This window comes from Falco peregrinus, chromosome 8 (assembly GCF_023634155.1).
Source record: "Falco peregrinus isolate bFalPer1 chromosome 8, bFalPer1.pri, whole genome shotgun sequence".
Lineage (NCBI taxonomy): Eukaryota > Metazoa > Chordata > Aves > Falconiformes > Falconidae > Falco > Falco peregrinus.
The window spans coordinates 23,370,483-23,397,815 of NC_073728.1; the positions used below are offsets into that span (position 1 = coordinate 23,370,483).

The following is a 27,333-nucleotide window of genomic DNA, read 5'->3' on the forward strand; positions in this document are numbered from 1 at the left end:
CATCTCCTTTTCACAGAAGACAGTAAGGGGAAAAAAGTACTTACATGGTTCTAAAGCAGCAGTATCCTGATTATCATAAAGATATATATATATATATATATTTTTTTTAGGTCACATCTACCAACAGCCTTGCCAGTCATGCTTTAGTCAGCAATACAGTACAGTATGAGATACAGATTTTAGTTTAGCTTTCAAGATAGAAACTGGAAGTGGAAAGCAGCTTGCCTATCAGAGCAGCATTGCAAAAAGCAGCAGCCAAAATTAGGTCAGGAAGTTTTTGACATAATTACTTTCTGAACCTCAACATCTCATAGATTCATACAATTCTGCTTCACTTACAGCCAGGCCACTTTGAGCTTCTAACATATCTTTCTTTCTCTCTTTCTTTCAAAAATGATGATCTGAGAGTAGCTGAACAGCTTAGTTTAACATTTTTAACAAAGCCTGAAATTTCATGATTGGCCAGGAAGCCACTAATAGCTGTTGAAATCATAATTTAAGGGACTGAAGGAGCAAAGAGCAGAACAGACATAAGCAGGAAGATGGCACCAAGAGAAACCACCGTTTTGGTTTTGCTTTTGATTTCCTTTCCTCCCAAATACCTGTGAAAACGTTAAATAATGGAAAATATATTGGTTTTATTTTTTCAGTGCTGTGTGGATGTCAGTATGAAAATGAGATGTTCTGTGATGTAAATGGCATTATATCCAAATTTATCCAGTCTTCTTCAGTACAGCTACATCACCTATAAAATCAACCAAGTGGTAAATATCATTGCAGTTCCACTGGTATAATTAAGTGGAATCCGGTTCTCACTCTTTCTAGTGCTTATACAGTCAGGCATAATGACTCTATCAGTTCAAAAAAACCAGAATATTGTAAAAGCAAAACAATTCTGTGATTATTATTGTTTGCAAAAAAACAGGATCCCTAAATTACAATCCACTGTACTTTATTGCTATTCGTAATTCCTTTGATCTACTTATTTGCCAGCATTTCACAAAGAAAATATTTGCAAGAACATTGGATGAAAGCAAAAGCATCATAAGTAGCAGTGGAAGTATTTGAAAAAGCACTCTCACTGGAAGCTACTTTAAAAGGCTCTTTAATTCACACAGGCAATATCGAAAGAATATTTCTGAAACAGAGCAAGGGACTGGTGTTTTTAAAGATTAATCAAGTGAACTCCAATTAACTCTAATATTAACAACTTAATATCTGCTATGAATCACAGTATGCCAATATGATGTGAGCAATTCACAATCTAAAGCCTAAATTCTTCAGTGTCAAAGGATTTTGAATAATGAATATTTTAAAATCAAAATATGACTTGTCAGATTATTCCTTACAAAATATAAGGAAAATACAAGACAAAAAGCTATGCAATAGTATATTTTAACTCTACTGATTTACCAAACTGAAAGCATCAGCATCCAACTATGGTGTTGTAAATATTATGGCAATGTTTAATAGGTGAGATGTAAATCTTGCTGAAGCTGGGGACCTTGTGGTTCAAAATCAGTAGCTTATTTACTAGACTGCTGAACCTTATTTATTACTGATAAGATGAGAAAAAGCTTCTCAGGGCAGACAACATTTGGGGAGGTAGTCAATTTCTGAGTATAAATTAAAGAGCTATGGTAAGACTGAATAGGGCCAGATCTTGCTATCAGTTTTCTCTTTGCACCTCTACACTTCTAAGTGTGGGCGTAAGTAAGAGCAGAACTGATCTCTGAATGTTTGACCAGCCAAATACCAGTTTTATATGAGCTTTTTTACCAAATGATGGTCACATGCTTTGACTGTGAAAATTAAATGAATTTCATGCTTAATGGTGCTTCAAGTACTGCATATTAATCTCTGAAATAGCTTAATGCTTATACAAGTACTGAAGAGAAGCATTTCTAAAAAAAAAATTGGGGAAAATAAAAATGTGACTTTCATGAGTTTCAAGTTACGTCCATTATAAGCTAAAATACAATAGTATGAAAGTTTTCCAAAACAGCTAACAGTTTTTCATTACAACACAATTTACAGATGGACTTATATACGCTTCTGATGAGAAACATAGCTTATGAGTTACATATTCTGTCTTCTTTCAAAAGGAAATAAAACCCTTCAAAAATAGAATCTTGAAAACTTTGCCATCAAGATTGGGAATGGTACATAGCATGCACTGCAAAATACTGTTAAAATATCATGGGAAGTATAGCATCTGAACCACAGAAATACTGGGGCTGCCAATCTTGCCTGACCATGCTGTGATGCGAGTCCCGTGACTCAGCAGAGAGCAGCTGTGCATGTTTGTACTTTATTGCAATGAATGGGACAGGATCATAGCTGAATAGCATGCAGGCCAGTCAATATCCGTTAAAAAGTGATTATATACTATATACATATAGATGTATAACTTGCTTAGGTAACCTGTGTAAAATTGGTGACACGACGCTCTGCCTCGCTAAAAGGCACCAGAGCTGCCCGCTTGACTGATCCAGCTTGGTTCTACTCCTGTGAGAAGTAAGAATGGTAGGAAATGAAGTTCAGGATACAGCACCTCTGCTTTTTTTTGCACTGAATACTGCTTAAAGTAAAATATACATTATTAAGGTGTCTGCAACAGCATTAGAAGAACCCATATTTTTCAAGGCATTTGAAAATATCTTGTAACTTGGTCTATCTTGGTGCAATTACTAGCCTAGAAGTTACACTTAGCATAAAAACCTAATTATTACACAGCTATACATGCACTACAAAATTTTCTACATAAACCATCCCCATAGTACTTCAGGACCAAAAAAGTAAAAATTATTTTTATAGTTTCTCCACTGGATAGCAGTAACGCAGCTCATGTCCACGTATCTTTACATATAGGACAACAGACTCAGCACAGCAGCCCCATATTCGTTCATGGCACTACTTCCACGGTAAAGTTTTATTTAGTATTTGTTTTCTAATTCCCTTATTACACTGTACTCCCCTGCTACCAGTCTTATGGACACAATGTTCTCATAGTTAATTCTATTTTAGGTTTCAGGCAATTATCTAGAAAGTTTCTTGCAAATTCACACCTACAAGCATGTACAATAATGTATGTATTCTTTCTAGAAAGGCATAATCTAGTTAACATTTCAATCAAAATACTTGATTGATATAATAAAGAATTCACCAAACATTAATATACTTAATTAAAACTTACTAATAAATTATAATTACTTTGTAGAAATTCAGCTTATTGCCCTATACCACAGTGAATATGTGTATGCATGTTTATACATAAAGAAAAGCAAAAGCACACAGACACACACTCATTAGCATCTGGCTATCTTGTGCAGTGTTTTCACAGTACATGGATGCCTCAGTTGCCTTTCATTTGGGATATTGCTAATTGAATGTGATTTGGTGGCAGTTTCTAATTTCAGTTCTTTTAATTTATGGTATAAGCAATGAAGTGACTGGCAGATCAATATTCAGCAACAGCAGAATCATATAAATGGGAAAACATGAGAGGGCAAAAACGCAAGGCACGTTATGGCATGGCAAAAAAAGAGAAAGCCTTGAACAAAAAGCCATTTGTAGTCACTTTTTTAAAAATTAAAAAATGCCTTCTTTTGCTATTGATCATTTTCGTGACAAGAGTCTGGGGCCTGTGACTAATAAGCCATCCCTTTTCTCTATATCAAAAGCCACGGTGGATAAGAATTATCTAGTGAAGAGTAGGAATTAGGGTTAAGATAACAAATATGCACTTTTGTGATTAAAATCTATTTGAAATTTAGGCACTTAAGAAATATGCTCGCAACACCTTTGCTGTGCTTTCTTGAAGGTGCCTCAAATTTTTAAACATTTTCTTTCAGTTTTCCAACTGCAGCTTCTGCAAGAGTAAGAAATTTTGTGCTCAGAAGAGTTTCAGGCTTGACCAGTCAATACTACTTGGTACTAGATCATTCCTGACTGATTTCTGAAGAATTAGAGATCTGTGTGTGGTCACAGGGCCATGATCTCATTGGAATTACAGAGACATGGTGGGATAGCTGACATGACTGGAACGCTGTCATGGATGGCTGTGTACTTTTTAGGAAATACAGGCCAGCAAGGCAAGGTGATGGAGTTGCTCTTTATGTGACAGAGCAACTGGAATGTATCAACCTCTCCCTAGCTGAGAGCTTATGAGTAAAGATTAAGGGGCAGGCTGAAATGAGGGTCAGTGTGTGGGTGCTTGCTACAGGCCACCTGATCAGGAAGATGACGTCAATGAGATCTTCCACAGACAACTGCAGATGGCATCATGATCACAAGCCCTTGTGCTTATGGGGGACTTCAACCTCCCTGATATCTGCTGAAAAGAAAACACAGCTAGGCTCATGCAGCCAAGGAGGTTCCTGCAGAGCACTGATGATAACTTTTTGACATGGTGGTAGAGAAGCCAATGAGGCAAGGAGTGCTTTTAGACCTTGTCTTCACAAACAAAGAAGTGCTGGTTGGGGATGTGAAGGCTGGGGCAGTCTTGGCTGCAGTGACCATGAGATGGTGGAGTTCAAGATCCTGCATGGAGGAAGCAGGGCAACAAGTAGGATTGCAGCCCTGGACTTCAGGAGAGCTAACGCTGGCATCATCAAGGCCCTGCTTAGAGGAATCCCATGCATTATGACTGTACAAGGCAAGAGGGTCCAAGAGAGCTGGCTAATTTTCAAGCATCACTTCCTCCAAGCTCAAGATCAGTGCATCCCCATGAATACAAAATCGAGCAAAGGTGGCAGGAGGCCTGCATGGACGAGGAGCTTCTGGCAAAATTCAAACAGAAGAAGGAAGCTTATGGAATGTGGAAAGAGGGACAGGCCACTTGGAAGAAATATAGGGATGTTGTCAGAACATGCAAGGAGGCAATGAGGAAGGCTAAGGTGTGTTTGGAATTAAATCTGGCAAGGGAGGCCAAGGACAAGAAGAAGGGCTTCTTCAAATGCATCAGCAGGAAAAGGGTGACTAGGGAATATGTGGGCCGTGCCTGAATGAGGTGGTGCCCTGGTGACGAAGGACACAGAGAAGGCAGAGTTACTGAATGTCTTCTTTGCTTCAGTCTTCACTGCCAAGGCCGGCCCTCTCGTTTCCCAGACCCTGGAGGCAAGAAAAGAAGCCTGCAGAAAGGAAAACTCTCCCTTCGTCAAGAAGGATCAGGTTAGAATCATTTAGACAAACCTGACACCTACAAATCCACGGGCCCTGATGGGATACACCCCCGAGTGCTGAGGGAGCTGGCAGATGTTATTGCCAAGCCACTCTCCATCATCTTTGAAAGGCCATGGAGGACAGGAGTGGTGCCTGAGGACTGGAGGAAAGCTGATGTCACTCCAGTCTTCAAAAAGGGCAAGAAGGAGGACCCAGGAAACTACAGGCCAGTCAGCCTCCCCTCCATCCCTGGAAATATGATGGAACGCCATCCTGGAGGTCATCTTGAAGCATGTGGAGGAAAAGGTGGTTATCAGGAAAAGTCAGCATGGATTCACTAAGGGGAAATCATGCCTGACCAAGACTATCTGTGATGGAATGACTGGCTGGGTAGAGGAGGGGAGAGCAGTGGATGTTGTCTACCTTGACCTCAGCAAGGCTTTTGACACTGTCTCCCACAGCGTCCTCATAGGTAAGCTCAGGAAGTGTGGCTGAGATGAGTGGACAGTGAGGTGGGTTGTGAACTGGCTGAATGACAAAGCTCAGAGGGTTGTGGTCAGTGGCACAGAGTCTAGCTGGAGGCTTGTAGCGAGTGGTGCTCCCCAGGGGTCAGTACTAGGTCCAGTCCTGTCCAACTGACTCATCAGTGACCTGGACGAAGGGGCCGAGTGCACCCTCAGCAAGTTTGCTGCTGATACAGAGCTGGGAGGAGCGGCTGATGCACCAGGAGGCTGCGCTGCCATTCAGCCAGACCTGGGCAGGCTGGAGAGCTGGGCAGAGAGGAACCTAACGATGTTCAGCAAAGGCACATGTAGGGTCCTGCACCCAGGGAGGAACAACCCCACGCACCAGTCCACGCTGGGGGCTGACCTGCTGGGAGGCAGCTCTGCGGAGACAAACCTGGGACTGCTGGGGACAGCAAGTTGCCCATGAGCCAGCAGTGTGCCCTGTGGCCAAGGAGGCCAGTGGGATCCTGGGGTGCATTAGGAGGAGCGTGGCCAGCAGGTGGAGGAGGTGACCCTGTCACTCTAGTTTGGCCTGGTGAGGCTGCATTTGGAGCACTGTGCACAGTTCAAGAGAGACAGGGAACTACTGGACAGGGTCTAGCGGAGGGCTACAATGAGAGAACTGGAGCACCTCCCTGATGAGGAAAGGCTGGGAGAGCTGGGCCTGTTCAGTCTGGAGAAGAGAAGACTGAGAGGGGATCTTATGAATGCATCTAAATATCTTCAGGGTGGGTGTCAAGAGGATGGGGCCAGACTCCTTTCAGTGGTGCCCAGTGACAGGACAAGGGGCAATGGGCATAAACTGCAACACAAGAAGTTCCATCTCAATATGAGGAAAAACCTCTTTACCTTGAGGATGACAGAGCACTGGGACAGGCTGCCCAGAGAGGCTGTGGAGTCTCCTGCTCAGGAGATGTTAAAAACCCACCTGGATGCGACTCTGTGCAGCCTGCCCTAGGTGAACCTGCTTTAGCAGGGGGATGGACTAGCTGATCTCCAGCAGTTCCTTCCAACCCTAGCCATTCTGTGAATATGTATTTCTTTGTTTTACCACCTGATCAATTTGCAGTTCCTGAAGCATGATTAACACACACATTTACAGGATTAAGTGCCTCCAAGAATGAAGTTAAGACATCATTTTCTTTTAAATACTGTATCTGGAGGAGAAAGCCTTTCTTTTATGCTCGAAGCTTAATGACTGGAGCTCATGTCTCAAATATGGGTAATTGACTTTAAAATTTTCCCTATAGGAATTCAAACCAATATTTTTGTCATGTCGTAGAACCACCCAATTGAATTCCTTCCATCAGGAAAAGGAAAGATTTGGCTAATCAAGACAGTCAGCAGTCATACCATCCTGTTATACAATGAAGAAACAGATGCACCATTGTCATTGTGGTCATACTCAGTCCTGCTAACCACCAGCCAACAGATCTGAATAAGTTACATCCTCCATCTCTTCTACTGACATAATGCTCTTGTGCAGTAAATAGTTAAAGACTGAGCAGGCTACAAAAAGAAACAAAAGGAAGAAAGTTGGTGATCAGGGAATTCAAATGGGAAATTCAGATTTTGGTCCCTATTTCAAGGCAGTTTCTGCACTGTAGCCACTGATTTTTTTTTAATATAAATTTTAATTTTATATTTTTATGAATTTTTTACATTTTTTAATAAATTTTAACCACATTAAAAATTATAAACAGATTTTGTAGCAGGGAAAGATTTTGTTCTCAAACAGATGCCTTAATCATTAGGCACTACCAAACATCATGTTCCTCCTTGCCACCACTGTTCAGTGTATCAGAAACTATTTTCTGCACAATTGCAGCTTCAGAATAAGAAGTGGAGAATAGTGCACTAGTACAGAACAGTCCTGATTACAGTTTTAAGAACATACTTCATCAGCTAATTAATCCAATAATCACTAATGAAAATATTTAAGTTACTTCTTTCTCAGTCATTTTAATGACATATAGTATCTAAATTAGTAGAATCCAATTAAACTTACAAATTACTTTTTACAGAAAAGTTGCCAATTAAAAATTATCAGAGCTATAATCTAGGTCGATAAAACTTCAGTTAATACATACATAACTTCATAACTTTTAAAAAAGAACAAGCATGGGAAAGGTATATAGGACAATTTAAAACATGGTTTACTACTACCATGAGTAGCGGCAGTATCAGAATCAGTAACATTATCAGAATTAATATGATATGGGTGGGAGAACAAAATAAGAAACTAAGAGAGGAGGTTTCCTGAGTGCATACTCATGATCATACTGGGACTTCACAGTCAACATCTGACTGTATCTGTGTCAGATTTTCTTTTCATACTGTTTGTACAGTAATATCTGAAGCATCATTGCCAGTTACAATATATCTGTAGAATAAACTAAGAGTATCTTCTTCACACGTTGCAATTGAGGCATTTAGAATGTTTTATAAAAAAAATACAGGTTTAGGTTGACAGCACCCTTGACACTGATAAAAATATGATACTAACTTTACAGACAAATAAAGAATGACATAGGTATTTGTTACTCCACTAAGCACTAAATATTTTGTAATAAAGAAATCCAAAGTATTGTCTTACCTAGTACTGAACTTTAAACTTAACACACTTTATTCCCAAACATTCAGTACATCCTTTGGCTATCACTAGTTGCTAAGCAGGGAAAGGGCTGGAAGTCATAGATGGACTTGAACATAAGAATAGCAGGAAAAAAGAACAAATCCAGAAGGACCAGGTGTATAACAAGAAACTACATGATTTACAAAAAGACAGAAGAATAACCTGTGCCACTACTGTGGTATGCAATCATTATGGATGATCTCACGGATAGGTGGAATTTGACCAGATTTGCAGTAGAATTTGCTGCTCCTTTGGCAGCAGTGAGTTTTGAAACAATTAAGGATGGGACAATAGAACAATGGAACAGCAGAACAATGGGAACACAGAACAATGCACTAGCCCTATGTGATGTAAAGGCGCCTGAAGAGGACTCCTTTTCTTATCTTATGTACAAAGATAAAATACAATCAACAAAAATCCTACATTCAGACCAAGAAACTTTCATATAAATACCCTCTTCATTACAGAGAGCAATTAAAGGTTAAACTACAATAAATTCTGCTTTGTTCTACACCCAAGTCATGGTTTTGAAGAGTAAGAGAAATACTAATACAAACAATCTGCAGAAAGAAATATTTTCAAAAGAACTATAATAATAAATAAAGACATTTTTTATAAGAAACAAGAAAATATGACTAAATGTGTGATACAGTCTGTACAGAAAAGGATCTCAGGGTGAGAATTACTAGATTTGCCGTGAGATGTGCCAACCGTTCTCGCTCACTTGGGATGGGGCTGGGAGGCTTTCTGTGGCCTCAGCCCGTATCTTACTCATATTTATACCCTCAGATTCAATTGCAGGGGTATCACTTATGAAAACCTTCACGTTAGTTTATGTCTGCACCATAGCATGCAGTATTGTTAAAAAATACACATGCTAAAGCTGAATGAACTAGCATTGGTATTAAGCATAGTATAGACTTACTCCACTTGAGGAGATGTGCCTCCACCACGTACAATTGTGCAGGACAGAGCACTGGGTTAACACAATACTAATGGCTTCAGCACCCACTGTAACTCACTAAGTCCTAGCTTGGATGTGTCCATTTGGCAGCACGTTGTGCCAGAAAGAGGTATATTTTATTATGGTCACAGTAGGTAACAGATTCAAATATCTTAAAGCTTTGAAAATGGCAATGGGTAGCTGCATAAAAGGGTCTTATACTGAGACATAAAGCTTCATCATTTTTTTACCATAAGGCCATTATTTCTTCAGTGGTTCTGCTACTATCAGAAAGATTATTGGCGATTTATATGAAATCATTTGGTGATGTTGGTGCAGTAGTCAAATGTAATTATAATGTTATCTAGATGTATTTTGACTATATCAAATAGGTTACAAGTATCAGAATGAATTGTTAATTTGACAGGAGGCACTCCAGAAAGCAGACAGAAGAGTAAATAAATTGCACTAATAAAATAAGCATGCAGAAACTCCAACAACCCACACATATTTTGTAAGACTTTTGGTCTCCAGGGCTATTAAATTGCTTCATTTTCTTGCTAACTTAACACAATAAAATAGAAAAAAAATATTAATTAAAAAAAATGTCTTACGCATCTTGGTCATTACTGTAAATGCAATACTGTACTACCATCTCTTCAAAACCCACAACCTTCCATCAATTTACCTTAAATGCCATTACAAGTTGGTATACCCTGTTACAGAGTAATTATATAGAGATTTGAACTCAACACTAGAAACCTTAGGAAGAAAAGCAAAGCATCAATTTTAAACACAGAAATACTCTTACCTCTTTGCTTTCTTCCAGGTCTGACTCACTGCTGAACTCCTCTGTATTTAAATTTTCAAAATCTGATTCCCCGACAGCAATGGGCACTGTCACAGTGAGACTTGGGTTGTTTATGAATGACATGTAATCACTTTCATCAACAACGTATTTTTCCACACTGCTGCCTATGCCACTGGTAGTTCCATTCCCTTCTTTAAGATAGGCAAGGTTTTTACCTATTTCTACTATTGTGTGGTTGGAAATACAGCTGTCTTTTTTGTTGTTTAGGTCTTCAAGAGGTTTGATTTCATCTAAAACTTTCTGCTTCCGAACAAAGGCTTTTTGGATGAACTCACGCACTTTCCTCTTCACATAATCTATGCCTTTCTGAATCCTTGCCACAGCAATCTGTAGATTGTTCATTTCATTATCATCGTCTGTAGCAGCAAGGTTGTCTGAACTAAATGAGCTCAGCAGCAAGGCCAAAAAGAGGTTGAGTACCTACAAGACAGTAAGGAGAAAAATATACTGGATCTCTTATTTTAAAGTCATAAAATTAATTCCATTATGGGATGTTCAATATGACATAATTTTTATTTCACAGCTAGCACTTTAATTCAACCCACCTTCCTACTATTCTTTCCAGTCCATAATCCCTGTCCCCCATTTTTTATTATAAATTGCCACAAACATTTTTAGCATGTTTAACTTGACTAACAGGTGAAAATCTGAGCTGTTACTTGACTTTCTTCTCCACACTGGAAGTTGTTCAGGTCTGTGCCTCAAAATGGAGAATGAGATAAGCAAGCAGGATACAACATGATGTAGTAATTTATGCAAGCTACATCCACTACAGTGTTCATAGACAAGGGGAATGCAGAGAGACCCCAGTCTTCTACAGTTCAGCAGGCCATAGTTTCAGTGTCTCTAATTCAGAAAATAATAAACTTATGTATTTGCCAAGAATATATCAGTCTCTTTTTGTTTTGTGCAGGATAACTAGCTAAGAGATAAAGAGTCCACAAATGTGACACACCTAAATTTTAGGAAACTATTTCAGACTTTCTTGCATGACATTTTACAAACATACAAGAGAAATTTGGACTAGATGTAATTACAACATTATGTGCAAAACTGATTAAAAATAGTATCTAAATTATGTTTGTCAATTCTTCTTGTTCAAACTTAAAGAACATTTTAGAGGGTATACCACAGGACTCTCACATTAGTCCATTTAAACTTTATAAAATTCATGGGTGATACCAAAAAGAGAAGGGATGCTAGCACTCAACAAAAAAGAACTACAAATAGGCATAACCATGGTAAATTGGTGAAATCATTCAAAATCATTACCGCATTTAATTCTGACGCACTACTCTGAAAATGTTGGTTATGAAAAATGAAGGGTACATATACAGAAGATATGAAAACTGCAAGGTCGAAGCACTGTGGAAAAGTGCATATAGGCTGCATCAGGAAAGCAATGCTGGTACAGAAATTTTGTGTGTCACTTCGGGCTGTACCACAAGGAATGTTTGGTGTAAGACATGGAATTGTAATGATTCCACATTATTTGGTATTTGTGTCTCTATCCAAAATGCTGTTTGGGAAGAATTCAGAGGCCAGCAGCAAAAGGGATAAGTAGTTTAGAAATCATCACATATGAGAAAAAATTGAACAGCTAGACTTATTTTGTTTCAGAAAGAGAAGATTAAAAGTGGAAACAGTAAACCCTGAAGTATTATAGATGTTGTCATGAAGACCAACTGTTTTCCATCACTATTGAGACCAGTTTAATTGGCTGTAAAAGGTGATTTAAGGCAGATTTTTTTTAAAAGGTATTTTTAACTCTAAGTGTAATTCAGCACGGATCTTACTAAAGAGATTATAAACTTACTGAAGATTTAAAAGAAAAGGTAGACAAACATTTTTCAAAAATGATCAAGGTATATTTGAACCTGGTTTAGAGAAAGGGCAAATGAATTGCATGATCTCCTGATGTCCATCTCCAGTTCTCTCAGACTTTAAAATTATAAAAAATAGGAAATATGTTCTAATAGTTTTTAAAAATCCCCACTGATTACATACCACTAGGTTTCCAATCACCATGACCATCATGAAGACAGTAAGGCACATGGTTTGGCCTGCGACCTCCATGCAGTCCCACATCGTTTCTATCCATTCTCCACACAGCACTCGAAATACAATCAGGAAAGAGTGGAAAAAGTCATGCATGTGCCAGCGTGGAAGTTCACAGTCACTGGAGATCTTGCAGACACATTCCTTGTAGCTTTTCCCAAAGAGCTGCATCCCAACCACAGCGAAAATGAACACAATGATGGCCAGCACCAGGGTCAGATTCCCCAGAGCCCCCACTGAGTTGCCAATAATTTTTATCAGCATATTTAGAGTTGGCCAAGATTTTGCCAATTTGAAAACTCGAAGCTGCAAAACAGAATAATAGCATACAGGTATTTGTGTTACTAATTGTAATGAAATTATTGCTATACATTTCATATTTCAGTTACCCTGTGTCTAAATCACGTCTCCTGTAACCATTAGATACTTTAGGTAAATTTTTTCCAGTTCTATCTACAATGACATCAGCGGTCTTAAGCCCTGATGCAAGTCATAAGAAATCAAAAATGCCATCTCTATGCTCATTTGAATTACACTGCAATTATCACAAAGTCTCCAATTGAGACTTTACCTCTTTTGGTCACTTTAGATATCTATAAACAAGTTGCACTTGCTGGACAAGTTGAACAACACTTTTTTTCCTTTAGTTAACTCTAAGAGTATTATTAAAAATACACCCGCACATATGAAACATGATCAGTTTAACAGGATTGTAGGTGTATACACACTTCCAGATCTCTCTCATCTTAACGGGCAGAGATGGAAGACATGGTTTTCCTAGAAAGAGAAACAAGCTAGAGTTGTTAATGACAGGCATACAAGTTACTCGCAAGCACCTTTAACAATGTCTTTTCTGTCATTTAAAATAAGTGTGATGTGTCTTACAAAATTTGTCAACATTGAGAAAACCAGAGAATGAAAAGTGTTACATTAAAGTACAACTTGAAACAAAATGACAAAACACAATTATTTGGAAAGACACAGCAAATGTTCAGACAATTGAAAGAGAATACCAAAAAGAATCTAAATCTAAATACTATTTCATGGCATGAAACTTAAAATATATAGATGTGAAGTTAAACACAGAATTCTATTATTGAAGGAGAGGTCAATCCAGACATGTAATCAACTTTAGGCAAAATGCAATATAAAGCTATACAGAGAACCAGCAAATTAACAAATTTAACCCCTGTCATTTTTTAAAGGGCTTTTATTTAAAGTTAAATATTTTTTGCTTTATTTAAGGCAAAATTTCTGGTTGATGACTAGGACGTCTAACTTCATGTCTCTTACTGTGTAGGTCTTCTCAGAAAACAATTTGAACATCAGCTGGCATGCTAGCCTAGTCTTCAGCAAGACCAAGGTTTACCAAGCTCCTGTTGATGACAGAAATATCTAATAAAAGGCAGAGATACTGTGGTGACTTCCAAAGAGAAAAGCTGTTAGTGGATGAACCCTTGCAGAGGGTGGTAAAGAGAAGGCTTGCAGTGAGGAAAAATCCCTATCCAAAGAAAAATCTTTACACTGCTCTCTTCTGAAACTATGTAAGCCAGCTGGTAACGGAAGACTATCAACTAAAACTGGCAATAAAGTTTTATTGACTATTCCATTATTTACTACGTAATTTACTAATCTTCAGTCACAGGTAGTGAGGGCCTCTGGCTTTTGCATTTTTTATTCTCCTCATCTAGGGAGAAAAAGACTCTAATAGGTACTACTATTAAAAAAAGTTAATCCTTAAAGCACACTCACTGCAAGAACAGAACTGATGTTGACAATATCTTGAAGCAATAGGTGTTACTATGTAAGATGTTAATATTTAAGTAAATAGATGTTAATATGTAAGACAAACCTGACATAATATATACATGCCATCTAGTGGGTATGCAATTTAATATTTTGTAAGTTCTTACGAAAAGGTCTTCTGTGTTAGCCAAATACATAATGTACAAATGAAAAATGAACAATATAACTGCATAAATACAAAAACAGAACATGAAAATATATTTTATTTAGTATATTTACCAATCGAAATGATCGAAGGACAGATAATCCTTCTACGTTTGCAAGGCCAAGCTCCATTAAACTAAGACTCACGATAAAACCATCAAAAATATTCCACCCCTCTTGGAAATAATAATAAGGATCCATGGCAATTATCTTAAGAAACATTTCTGCTGTGAAAATTCCAGTAAACACCTGCAAGAAAAAGACAGTTTCTTATTCCAATTTAATGAAAAAATATTTAAAAAGTAAACCTAATGGTATCAACCGTTGTTAAGTTATATTTTTAACAAGCAATCCATGATAAATCTGAATAGCTTCTCTATATTACCATATACTGGAGTTAGGAATTAAATTCAGATTTAAAGCTTACATATGCATGACAATGTTTGGTTTCCAGAGAAAAAGAGATAAATGGGAAAAATGGGTTTTATCTAGCATGCTAACATGCATATATAAATACTGATACACGGAATCTCTTCTGATTTTAATGCTCAGATTTTCCCCCTTAGATCTCATCTTTGCCCTTCAGAAATCTTTTTGTTTCTAGGGATAAAGATAAGTTGATGAGAGGGACAATTATTTTATTATGAAAAAAAAATATACTGAAAGTTGAGCGGAACTATTCTTCAGAATGACCCACAGAAGGCATTGTCATGCCGTTTCACCTTTTCATGCAGAGTTGCAGTTAATCCTCTGTGCTTACCGGGTCTTTCCCCTCTACAATTCCCTGAACACTCAGGACCTCAGGAGGTGCTAGTGTGGAGCAGAACAGGTGAGGGAATAGAACCAAAAGCTCTTGTGATGTGTAAGTATCCATCCAAGAAAACATATTAGATAAATTCCTTTAACCAGCTTCAATTACAGAAGCTGAAGGTTTTAAAAACCAAAATGCACATCGACCCAACAGATCTTACTATTTTTTGCTCTATAAAGCAAAAGTGGCAAAATCCACACATGACAACAGAGGGATTCAGTACAGCTTAAATTTAAACTCAACCATCCCAAGCCTATAAATGTCTAGTCAACGTTTTCTTTTAAACAGATGTACCTAGATCACAAAGGACTTACTTTAAAAAAATGCATTTAACATACATGGCACATCATGAAAGACTTACAAGGTTTCCGACTGAAAGCACACCACTAAACTGTTCTGTCATTGGGTAGTGCTCCATGGCCATGAACAGGGTGTTCAGGACAATGCAGATAGTAATGGCCAGATCAACAAATGGGTCCATCACAATCAAATTTACAATATGTTTGACTTTCAGCCATGGAGTACAGCAGTCCCAAATCAGGCAAGTGTTAGCAAATTTATACCAGCATGGTGGGCACTTCTGTCTGGATTCTTCCAGTTCTAGAAAGAAAAATCAAATAACATTTTAAACATATTTCTTCTATTCTATTATCACCTGGGTATCTCCTTGAGGCCTAAATGCTGTTTTCCAATGTACTGTTGATAAACTGTGTTGATATTGTAGACCTTTAGAAACAAAGGATACTGTCAGTCAAAAGAAATTACAATTAAAAATAATCTGTCCCACTTTTGAATTTGATATAAAAAGAATAGTAAATATTCAATAGATAAAATAGCCTTTCACAAGCAAATGCCACATAGTATGCAAAACAGAAATTTGTCTTAGAAATCAGGCATACAGGCTGGACAATGAGTGGATTAAGAGCAGCCCTGTGAAGAAAGACTTGGGAGGTATCGGTGGATGAAAAACTGCGTATGAGTAGGCAACGTACACTCACAGCCCAGAAAGCCAGTCTCATCCTGGGCTGTATCAGAAGTGTGGCCAGCCGTTCGAAGGAGGTGATTCTCCCCCTCTGCTCAGCTCTTGTGAGACCCCACCCGGAGTACTGTGCTCAGCTCCAGGGTCCCCAGCATAAGACATCGACCTGTTAGAGTAGGGCCAGAGGAGGGCCATGAAGATGATCAGAGGGCTGGAGCACCTCTCCTTTGAGGGCAGACTGAGGGAGTTGGGGCTGTTCAGCCTAGAGAAGCAAAGGCCCCAGGGAGCCTTCCAATATTTAAAGGGGGCCTACAGGAAAGATGGGGAGGACTCTATCAGAGAGTGTACTGATAGGACAAGGGGTAAGAGTTTTAAGATTAAAGGTGGTAGATCTAAATATTAGGAACAAATTCCTTACTGTGAGGGTGATGGGACACTGGAACAGGTTGTCCAGAGAAGCTGTGGATGCCCCATCCCTGGAAGTGTTCAAGGCCAGGCTGGATGGAGCTTTGAGCAACCTGGTCTAGTGGAAGGTGTCCCTGCCCATGCAGGGGGATTGGAAACAGATGATCTTTAAGGTCCCTTCCAACCCAAACCATTCTATGATTCTACACATAGAATGAATAAAATATTTAAAAGTGTCATAAAAGATAAATGCTTAGAAAAAAACAGAAGTCAGACAAGTATTTAGACAGTGTTATGGTCCACATGTGCAAAACTGCTCATTATTACCTTCCTGTTTGCTATTTTGGGCAGTCACTTAAGCCTCAGAGTAATGTTTTGCCCTTTTTTGCAAGTAGTTGCTTAATTCCATGATTCAGATTCATTGTATTTAGCCTTACAGAAAGAATAATGCAATCCTTCCTTTGTGAAACAGCATGTCTGTTGAAGTGGTAGAAGGGGATTGTTCTACTGCAAGAAGCATAGCCATTTCATTAACCTAAAAAGACCTTTTACACCAAAATATAACTTGTCTAGAAAACACTGCATTGATCAATTGCTTTCTGCATTCATTTAACTTGGAATTTTGCTGCTTCCACCTTAAACCTATTAGTATATTGAAAGCTTGACTGCTTTTCCATATACATCAGTCCATTCTAAAAAAAAAAATCAAAACACTACCTCTATATACAAATCTCATCTTGCTGGTACCCTTTAAGCTGAAATAGCTGCCTTAAACCACCACTACTACTTAATTTATCATATGTTTAATAGCACTTTATGGTATCATCATATAACAATTCTGTGTTACGTACCTTCCATTGTGTTTGTAAGCATGCTGGCTATACTCATTGCTCTTTGCCTTGCACTAGGATCTGCTAGGTAGTCCATAGGAACATGATAAGAACTAGACCGTCTCTTTCTTAAGTCAGTTTCTGTAGTAGTGCCCTGAAAAATAAAACACTGATAAAATAACCTATTGATTGTTCATTTAGTAAGAATAACACTGTAAATTATTATAGAAGTACAATGGTTTAAAACACTTTGCTGTCCTGCACCATGCTCCATTTATGTTGTAGTTTTGCAATAGACTACTGTATGCTTAACTTTGTATATTGTAAATAGTCAGACACATCAATAGGATTGCTCTTGTGCTTAAAAAACGGTTTTAAGTTTTTTTCTGAAACAGGGCTGAGATTTTAAAACATATTTTAGACTGTGAATAGTTTTTACACTATAAAAAGTTCCACAATGCTTGTCAATAAGCTCTGCCATAAATATCTTTCTAATTAGGCAGTGAAGTCTTTTTCTAAACATGAAAATGCACACCCTACACAGCTAGCAGTAAAAACACATATAAGTGTATTTTCTTAAGATAACTCTTAATTTATAATAAATTATCAATTTTCTAGCACGTTTTCAAACAAAATAAAAGCAAAAATATTTCATAATGTTGACATGTTGACATCTCAAAAAAAAACCAAACTAGAAAAATTAACTGTGTTACAGGAAGAATATCACAACCCATGTAAGTTGTACTATCAGTGTTACTCATAAGTTTCACATATAGTCAGTGGGAATTTAAATACTCATTTAATATATTCCATTAAGTAAATAAAATTAATATTTTTTTATTTTTATATCCTGTCTGATATTTGAATGAGAACCTTCCAGTTAAGTCTTCAGTTAGCATAATGAATCAAAGGGTGTAAGACTACACATACTACATTTATTCAGTGGTTTTCTATCTTATTCTGTTAATTCCCAGTAAATTAGCATATATTTTCCACATATTTAGTTAGAGAGCTATAAAATTTCAGTTTCTACTTTAGCTTATAACTGGAATATATGAAAGGAGCATTCACAGCTTGGTCAGAAAGGGAATCATTCCCAAGTGACTAAATATTGTAGAAACAGTAGTTGATCACAGAGGGGGAGAACATCATGCCTGAGCTATTGCAGACTTCCTTACATTGCTAGCAGTGGCTGCTTTATCAATCATCACCTCTGGCAGAAGCTGTCCAGTAGGTGACGTCAAAGCTGGCGGCCCACCGACTAAAGAAACTACTCCATTGCAATCCACAGTGCTGTGCATCTTCCCGTTTGCTGGAAGTGGAGGTACTGTCCTGGATGACCTACTGGCCTGACTAATGTTACTGTTGCGCCGTTCACCATGTCTATGAGGAACAAAGAGAGAATCTCTTCTGCTCTCATTGTCTTCAAAAGTGCTGTGCTCATCATCAGCAAAGTCATTTTCTGATCCTACATCTTTTGCTCGACCTCTGAAGCTGAAAAGACTTGTTCTGCTATTGCGTCTTGGGGAAAACAGGGAGCCTCGAATGCTCAGCAAAGACTGTAGGCAAATAAAAACAATGTTTATCAGATAAAAATAATTTAAAATATAATGTTTTCATACAGAGGAAAAAACCACAGTGTTAATATGTCTTAAGGGTAAGGTCATCTACAAAGAAATGAACTGGTACAGCCCTCCTCACCCCCCACCCCTGTACCCTCCCTTTTGGGTAGTAAACAAAGAGCACATAAGTGACAGACAAAGACTAGTTGTTTCACCACTTCAGATATATTAAATCATTGGTTTAATTAGAGTAAAAGAAACTGCTTGACAGACTTATTTCCTCTGCCATTCTGCCCGGTTTATTACCAATTGTTCATAAACTGAGCAAGCACATCTAGACACTATTTATCCCAGGTTGGCATTAGTCCAACAGGCTGAGTAAATAACATTTTAGGCAAGTTTCCTGTGACTTAGTCTGCACACAAAGGTAGCTCCAAATACTGCCTAGTTTAATAAACATACTTTTTTTTCCCCCAGATATCAGTCAAGTAGGCCACAATAAGTTTTTTGTTATCTTATCTTTTGTTTGTCTTAGCTATCCTGAATATGCAAACATATGCCTGTAATTTTGTATAAGTAGTCTCACTAATGTTTGCCAATTTACCCATGTGAGTAAACATTCTGCCATCAAGATCAGAGTAAAAATCCCTAATCTTGCAAATAATCTTGCAAATTTTGCTCTAATCTTGCAAACAATTTTACAGATTGTTAACTTTAATTCATATCAATGATTCTCTTGACTTGATTGATTAGCATTAGTACCTGATTTCACCCAAGACCTCTATGAACAGCAGAGATGATAAATAACAAAGCAGTGTCTTTGTTTCTCTTCTGCAACTTATCTTTATGGACCTGAGCCCCATTGTTCTAGGTACTGCAAAATGCAGAACAAAAAGGCACTCTGCAAGGAACTTCTTATCTAAGCGTAACACAACAGATGGAAACAAAAAGAGAGGGAATACAAGGAGGCAAAATTGATGGGTATGATAAACAGTGGTCTTAGCTCACCTGAAGTCACTTCCCTGTCAAGCTTTCTGTAGGCAGCATGGTAAAAGAGAGTTTTAAAGAGGGATTTGAGGAAAGCAATGAAGTGTTCTGTGGAAACCCATGGGAGCTTCTTCCAAGCATGAGGGGCAGCATACCAGAAAGAGCTCAAAGAAACTTTTGAAAATTTAACAGGAGGTTATGAATGCTGGCATGGGTCAATCAAAGCTGGGACTTGTTTACTGTAAAGTACACAAGGTGGGTTGGAGGGAACTTTAGGCACAGTTCGTTTTATGGTATTAAAATATCTTTAGTTAGATTATGTTTACTAGCAGATTAGGTAAAAGCAATGAGATAGGTTAGTGCTCTTTGCAACAACATTGTTGATGAATACAGCAGTAACTGGGACATGGAAAAAGGTCCAAGTTAAAAATGATTTACAATTGTACATTTAGAGTTTAAAAAAAAGAAAAGGAAAAAGAAAAGGAAAGAGAGAAGGAACTATCAAAAGGTCATGTGGAAATCCCTTAGAAAACTGTCAACGGGATAAAGGGGTAAAAGAATCTTCTAAAGCATAACTACACCAGGAGAAACGAGAGGAAATGAAATAATGAACATTAGGAAGAATAAGTTTTCAAGAAGAACATAATGGCTGGTTACATTGAAGGCAAGTGAAATGTCAAGGAAAAAGTCAAAATGAGATACAAACTTGAGTTTTGTCTAGAAAAAGGTTATTAAAAACTGGTGAGTGGAATTTCTGTTGAGTGGCTAGAATCCAGAGTGAAAAGGAACTAGAGCTGGAAAACCAGAGGGGAGGGGATTGCTAGACTGTCAGAGTAAACAGCTGTAAATGAACTTGGAGATGAAAGGTAAGAGAAGCAAATTGTATGAGGAATGCTTCATTTCTTACCAGATGGATGAATTGAGCTGCAGTTGAATAAGGCTGCAGTCTGAATGAAGACACAAGGAAGAATATGTACCTAAGGGATTAGATGGGTCTTCAACACAAAGTTGAAGTCAATGGATATAGGTGTGAAAATCTGCATAAGGAACAGAATGAATCATGAACTAACTCAATTCAGCAGTGAAGTCTTACAGAGATTAGCTAGACAGTTAACAACACAAAATGGTGGTAGACCAAGGGTGGCAGGGGGTGGTGGGGAAGGATGCAGTACTATTAAAAAAGGAAGTACATTAGGAAGTAAGTGGAAGGAGGAGTTAACTTGCCAGAAGCAGGAAGCTAGAAGTGTTATTTCCCACCACAGTCTGATCTAACAAGGAGAGTCCTTAATAAAATATTGGATGAAGAGGTCTGAGCTTCTTTGAGAATGGGAGCTGGAGAAAGTGATACATGAAGAGAATATGAATGCTCATGATCTATTTAGGGATGAAACAGGCTTTCCAGAGACAGTAACAGAAGAGGATTAAAAAGGAAGGAATGAGTTTAGTAACAGTGACTAAAAGGAGGGAGAAAGCAAGTCATAAAGACCAGGGAGAATCAAGAAGGTGGACATAAAAGGAAGCAGCATATTGAGGCACACAAAGGAGCAGCAAAAGGAGAGTGGATGTGAGATCTGGCCTTGGAAGTGCTGAAGAGGAGAGAGTCGGAGGTCGGCAAATGAAGAGGAGCTCTGAAAAGTTTAGAAGGGGTAATATAACAAAACTAACAAATTAAATAGATGTCTGGATGGAGAGATGCAGATGGCACTGAGTCATGGTGTTTCAATGTAAGAGAACACATGCAAGGACACGTTGCCACACATATTTCCACCTTCTTGAAGATAACACAATTAACGGTCTAATATCAATTAATTTGTCAGATTTCACATGAACATTTATGCAATTTCTACGGGGGGTTTTGCATCCCACATTTTAGTACCTTTCTCATGTAAAACATTAAATTCCTTTGTATGTGTGCACCAAATTTTGAGGCCACTGATAATGCTGAATACATCCATCTTGATGGGGAGATAGGTCCATTTTCATTAAGAAAGTTGAAATACAACTCATTTTAATTAATACACATTATTTTGATTTTTCACACAAATTAAGAACGAAACAAAATAGCTCAAATTCTTACAGTTTCATCTTTGGCTGCAAATATTAACTTGGTCATACTTTGATCTAAGGTATTAAAGAATCTGTAGTATCTTTTGCAAGAATTGACCAAACTACTTTATAGTGTTTCATTTTGTATGATAAGCAAACAACAAAGGTGTTTAAGAGGTAATAATACTATGGTACCTGGTGTGGGGAAGAGAATTTCTTTTCATAAGTCAGTCTATTCCCTTCAATGGAAAATCGGAAACCTTTCCTTTTGATGCTGTCCTCTGATTCAGATTTGTGAAATTCTTCCCCGTCCTTCTCCTCGCCTTCAGATTGTTCTTTTTGCTTTTTTTTCTTTCTTCTGTTCCTCCTCTCTTTAGCACTCTTTGAGCTCAGTTTTGACGCCTCAGAAGAACTTTCGGAGAATCCACCTATTCCACCTACTCCACTATAATCTCTTGAGTCAGCTGCTGCAGCTGCTGCTGCTGCCTATATGTACAAGCACATATGCAATTTACAACATTTATACCAACACACACCACTCACTATTTTAAATTTATTGCCATTCTTAAAAAAAAATACTTTTAAATAAAAGCAATGATCCCACTTCACTGAACCCAGCATATCCTTACAAGTATAAATTGTGAAATAGCACAGGAACCATAATTTGCCACTGCTCTGTAAACCAGGAGCTAGAGCAGCCCAAGGGAAAACTGTGCTGTCAGAGAACCGAGTTAACAAGCATCTGTTTTAGATGGGAGGAATATGTTGCAATGAATTTTTCACCTGAAATACTATGTAAAAGGAAGGGATCAAAGCTCAAACAACAGGAAAAATCCCTGTTAACAGAAAGCAACACTCTTACACCATTTTGCTGGACTTTGAATGCTCTCTAGTCTACTACAGATCTGGTGTAACATTGCTTGTCTCAGTTTTGCAAATCATTATCAGAGATTTGAGTTAAATTGCAGGCTATTAGAGGCCTGTTGTTGTTTGAAGTTTCAAACATTTGTGGAGGATTTGATTGACAGTTATTTATAAGTTGTGGTAGAAAAAACCTAACCAACCAAACAAAACCCCCTATTGCTGACTAGTCATGTGCTTACATGGAAGACACAGAGCACCTTCTGCTCTATGTGACTACACACCAAGCAGACATTATCAATTATCCTATTAAAGTTCTCAGAGTCTTCAAAAAATGAAAAGGAAATTCAAAGCAGTATGTAATCATGATTTCTGTACCACAGAAGCATTTCCCCAGTTTCTCAGTTTTTTCCCGTTTTCTTTAAAACTGAAGCACTACGGCTTTCTGCTGTGAGAGCTGGGAAAGGAGTAAAAAAACCCAAATATTGCTGAAGCAAAATATTTCTTCCACAACGCCTCAAATATATTTGCTTTTGTTGCTGAAATAAGCAGAATTCCTGGGATTTTCTCCCCCACATCTCCATCTCCATTTCACAGAATCACAGAATGGTTGAGGTTGGAAAGGAACCTCTGGATGCCATCGTGTCCAACTCCCCAGAACAGACAGGATCACCTAAAGCAGGCAACCAGAACCACATCCAAACAGCTTTTGATTATCGTCAGGGATGGTGATGCCACAAGCACTCTGAGCAACTTGTTCAAGTGCTCAGTAAAAAAGCTAATTTCCATCTCCAATTTGAAAATCCAGTACTTTGGCTTATTATCATTTTTTGCCACGAATTAACAGGTTCACTCAAGCCAGCAGAAGCAGTGCAATGGAAAACATTAAAGACTGTTTGCAAAACAAAGGAATTTATAAGGCTGAAGCTAATCTATTGTTAGGAGTAGGGGAGTAGAAGTATTCTGATATGTAGACATAAAGTATCCAATCACAATCATGAATGGAAGAAGGAATTTTACTTTACAGGGATACCTGAGCTTCTTCCTGTTGCTTTTTCAGTTGTTCCAGCATTTGCTGAAATTCTGCTTCTTTCTGTTCTGCTTCTTCCATGGTTGCTTGATTTTGTTCTTCATAGGCCATGGCGACCACAGCCAGGATCAAGTTAATCAGGTAGAAAGAACCCAGGAAAATGACCAAAACAAAAAATATCATGTATGTTTTCCCGGCAGCACGCAGTGTCTGGAGAAAAAGAGGTAATTCACATTTTTAGCAGACTTTTAAATACTGTTGCATAATATGGTAGCATCTGTGTCATGATCTAGAAACACATTATAAGATTGTTTTGTATTAGCACAAAATTATTTTTTCCATATACAAATAGGATTATATCCAGGCTATGTATACAAAAATCCAAGTTTTGTGTATACTATGGTCAAGGTAAGTAAGATTCTGTAGCTTGAATACTTCAGAACTTCTGCCAATGAGTAGCAGTTGCTGCCCCCACTATATTGTCTATATTACAGCCTTTAAATCTAACAGTAGTGGGGCCACTAACCAGCATCTTACCTTCTTGTCTCATCAGTCCCAAACTACAATGCCACAAAGACAGTGCAGTATACAAAATGTCACGTTGCACAACATCACTGTCCTTCAGGTTAAGGATACATGTAGTTCAGGGACAAGATGTAACCTTTTTAAAGACAACGTATTTGTACTAACTTCAAATCAATTTAACTCGCATCTATTTATAGCATGTTTGGGTAAGAAGCTTTAACAACTTAAGTTCATTTACTCACTTGTGAAAAGAAACAATAACGCTTAACCACCTTAAAAAATAGCAGCTATTTCCTATTATGTATTTGAGTAGCACATGAGAACCTAAATCATGAACAAGGGCCCTATTGTTTTAGACAGCTTACATATACAAAATAAAAGATGATTTCTGTCCCAAAGACCTTAGGGACATGGGAATGAAAATAACTATGCAAGTACTATGTAGTAATGGTATTGGTGATGGTGCTGTTTATTTTAATAAGTCCTCACCAGCTGGTAAAGATTCTCCCAAAAGTCCTGAGTCATCAATCGAAACAGTGACAAGAATGCCCAACTGAATGTATCAAAACTTGTGTAGCCATAGTTGGGGTTTCTACCAGCTTTCACACATATATATCCTTCTGGACATTGACTACAAAAGAAGAGGAAATGCTATTTTTAACAACTACTCTAAATTACGATATGCTATAGTAAATCACAAAATTGTTCAGGAGTACCAATTGCTAATGAAATTATGAACAAGTAAAATTTTATTCTACATACCTAAGATAAAAATATATGTCTTACTGGTTTTCAAATGTTAATTCCATTTCCTAATGATATTTTAATACTTCAATAATATAACTAATAGCAATCTACCCTTCCCCACAATCTGTCATATCAACACATCTCTACCAGGAAAAGAGAATGTCAACTAGCATGGCTGATGATAAACAGTTGTCAGCAAGCTAGCAGCAACATTTATGCACATAGCAATCATGTGGTTACGTCTACAAAATTAGCCTAAGATGCTGATGAAGGTGCCTGTGTAAACTCAAATCACATAGATGGTTATATTCAGGTATAATAGCTTCAATGGCAAAACATTGGTAATTTGCAACTGCATGTACAGTTGATACGACAGTTGACCACCTGAGCTATTCTAAGTAGCTAATTATTTTTTCTTGATGCATGATGAAAAACGATGATCATTTTCTTACCCTGCATCTGAGCTATTGCCACACAGCAGAGCATCATTTTGTCCTTCCAAGAAGTAGAAATGACCTGTTTTAAAAAAAAAATAAATGAAAAAGGTTATGAGAAAGATCATTTATACCAAATGGAAATTGAGCAATGATACAGACCTTTACAGAAATAAGCAGAGCTAACAGTTTAACTGCAATATATAATGATTAGGAATAAAAAAAAGCATGAAAAATACTGTTTTGACTATAGAGTCTTGAAGCTGGCCTTTCTTTAGAAAATAGAAAGGTAGTTGTACAGATAATTCTCAGTAGCCTACCCAAATTAGTAAGATACAATGGGTGGAATACCAAATTGTTTATGTCAACAAATGAGTGAACAAATAGCAGCAAACCAAGACAAAGGATGAGGGCAATTCCCTGCCTTTGTTCATGCATTTTCATATATATCATGTAGTGTTATTTCATTACATACTATTTTATCCAAATATTACTTGAAAAAGTACTGAAATTTTTGCAGCATGAAAACATAACACAACATGCATAAGAAATTGCTAACTGGATCTTGACTTGAGCAGCTGAGGGAGAAACCAGGCTTTTATTGTACATTACAAAAAATTACTACACAAAATTCTATAGCAGAGGAATGTACTTGAAATATCTATATGTATTTTGCCAATAGGCTAACTACTAAAATAAGGTAAAATATAATTTAAAGAGGTGGAAGTCTTAAAAGCCCCTGGCACATTGTTTTCTTTTCTTTGTTATGTTTTGAGGCAGAAAGAGAAAATCAATTTGCCATCAATTCCTAGTTTGGAATTTTTAAGGTAAAATGGGAATCTCTAGTGGAGATTTTTGGGTCAGGTGGCATATTAAGCTAAAGTTGCCAGAATTAGGTATGTTCTAGCTGTTCCCAGGAAGCAGATGGTTCCTTTGAGATTCACTTCCAGCTGGCATGAACTAGCTTAGCTGGCATGAACTAACTGAGGGCTAATGCTAAGGAGACAAGAAGACAATTGCAACCAATTCCTATTGACCGCTTCTCCTCTGTCACCACCAGCATACAACAGAGACAGCATAAAATCAGCTTACTTTAGAGAGAGGTATATTATGTGAATAACTTAGGCATCTGCAATCTACCCTCAGATATCAGATAAGAAAATAGTGGATTTTCAGACATTCCAGTGCTCACATAGTCATGCCTTGTGAGAGATCTAACCCCTACTTAAAGAGCTTAAAGATGCAGATAGGCTCCAAGCTGGATTTTCAAAACTGTCTGTGGGCCTAATTCACGTTCTTACGTGGCACAGCTCCTCCACTGGTAAGCAAATGATCCTGTTAAACCATCCAGTCAGCTCAATTCTCAGCCCACTATTTTGGAAAACATTTACATAATAATTATCTCAATACAAAGATGATGATGATCAAGTAATAAAGATAGTCCATATGAGTTTGTAAAAAATACATCATATATAAAACTATTGCTGTCTCCTGCCAACTTAGTAACAGGACAACAGTCATGGGTGCAAGTCCTACATGACACTTTCATAAGCAAATAAAGGAGATACGTTCTGGCTGGAATCATCACAAAATATATGAAAAAAGATTCTCAGAGAGCAATTGCCAGTGGCGCAATGTCAATTCACAAGGGCATCGTTCTAAACATCCTCCAGGGATTTGTGCTATACATTCACAACAAGTTTCATTACCAACTCAAGACATGAAATAATAGAAAAAATGCACCAAGTATTCTGAAGACATCAAGCTAGGAGAGAAGATGATTGAAATTTAGAATGACCTTTACAAACTGACAAGCTGGTCCAAAAGCAATTTGATTTATTTCAACAGAGACAAGTGGAAAATGCTACAGCTGACAAGGCAAAATCAAATACGTAAATGCAAAATAGACAGGATCTAGCCACAGCCACTGCTGTACAAAAAGATGCAGTGACTCAAGAACTGCAAGTTGACTGTGAATCAACAATACAGT

General features: G+C 37.7%; 1 protein-coding gene across 1 annotated transcript in view; it reads right to left on the reverse strand.

Annotated features, from left to right (window-relative positions):
- Positions 1 to 27,333, reverse strand: part of SCN2A (sodium voltage-gated channel alpha subunit 2) — an 80,877-nt gene that overhangs the window by 20,695 nt on the left and 32,849 nt on the right. Inside the window, exons 8-17 of the mRNA XM_055811624.1 lie at positions 25,362 to 25,425; positions 24,652 to 24,793; positions 23,641 to 23,847; positions 21,942 to 22,232; positions 18,330 to 18,710; positions 17,173 to 17,305; positions 15,299 to 15,537; positions 14,202 to 14,375; positions 12,126 to 12,482; positions 10,059 to 10,538 (exon numbers count right to left, since the gene is read on the reverse strand). Coding sequence (XP_055667599.1) covers positions 10,059 to 10,538; positions 12,126 to 12,482; positions 14,202 to 14,375; positions 15,299 to 15,537; positions 17,173 to 17,305; positions 18,330 to 18,710; positions 21,942 to 22,232; positions 23,641 to 23,847; positions 24,652 to 24,793; positions 25,362 to 25,425 — 2,468 coding nt within the window. The remainder of the gene's footprint in view (positions 1 to 10,058; positions 10,539 to 12,125; positions 12,483 to 14,201; positions 14,376 to 15,298; positions 15,538 to 17,172; positions 17,306 to 18,329; positions 18,711 to 21,941; positions 22,233 to 23,640; positions 23,848 to 24,651; positions 24,794 to 25,361; positions 25,426 to 27,333) is intronic.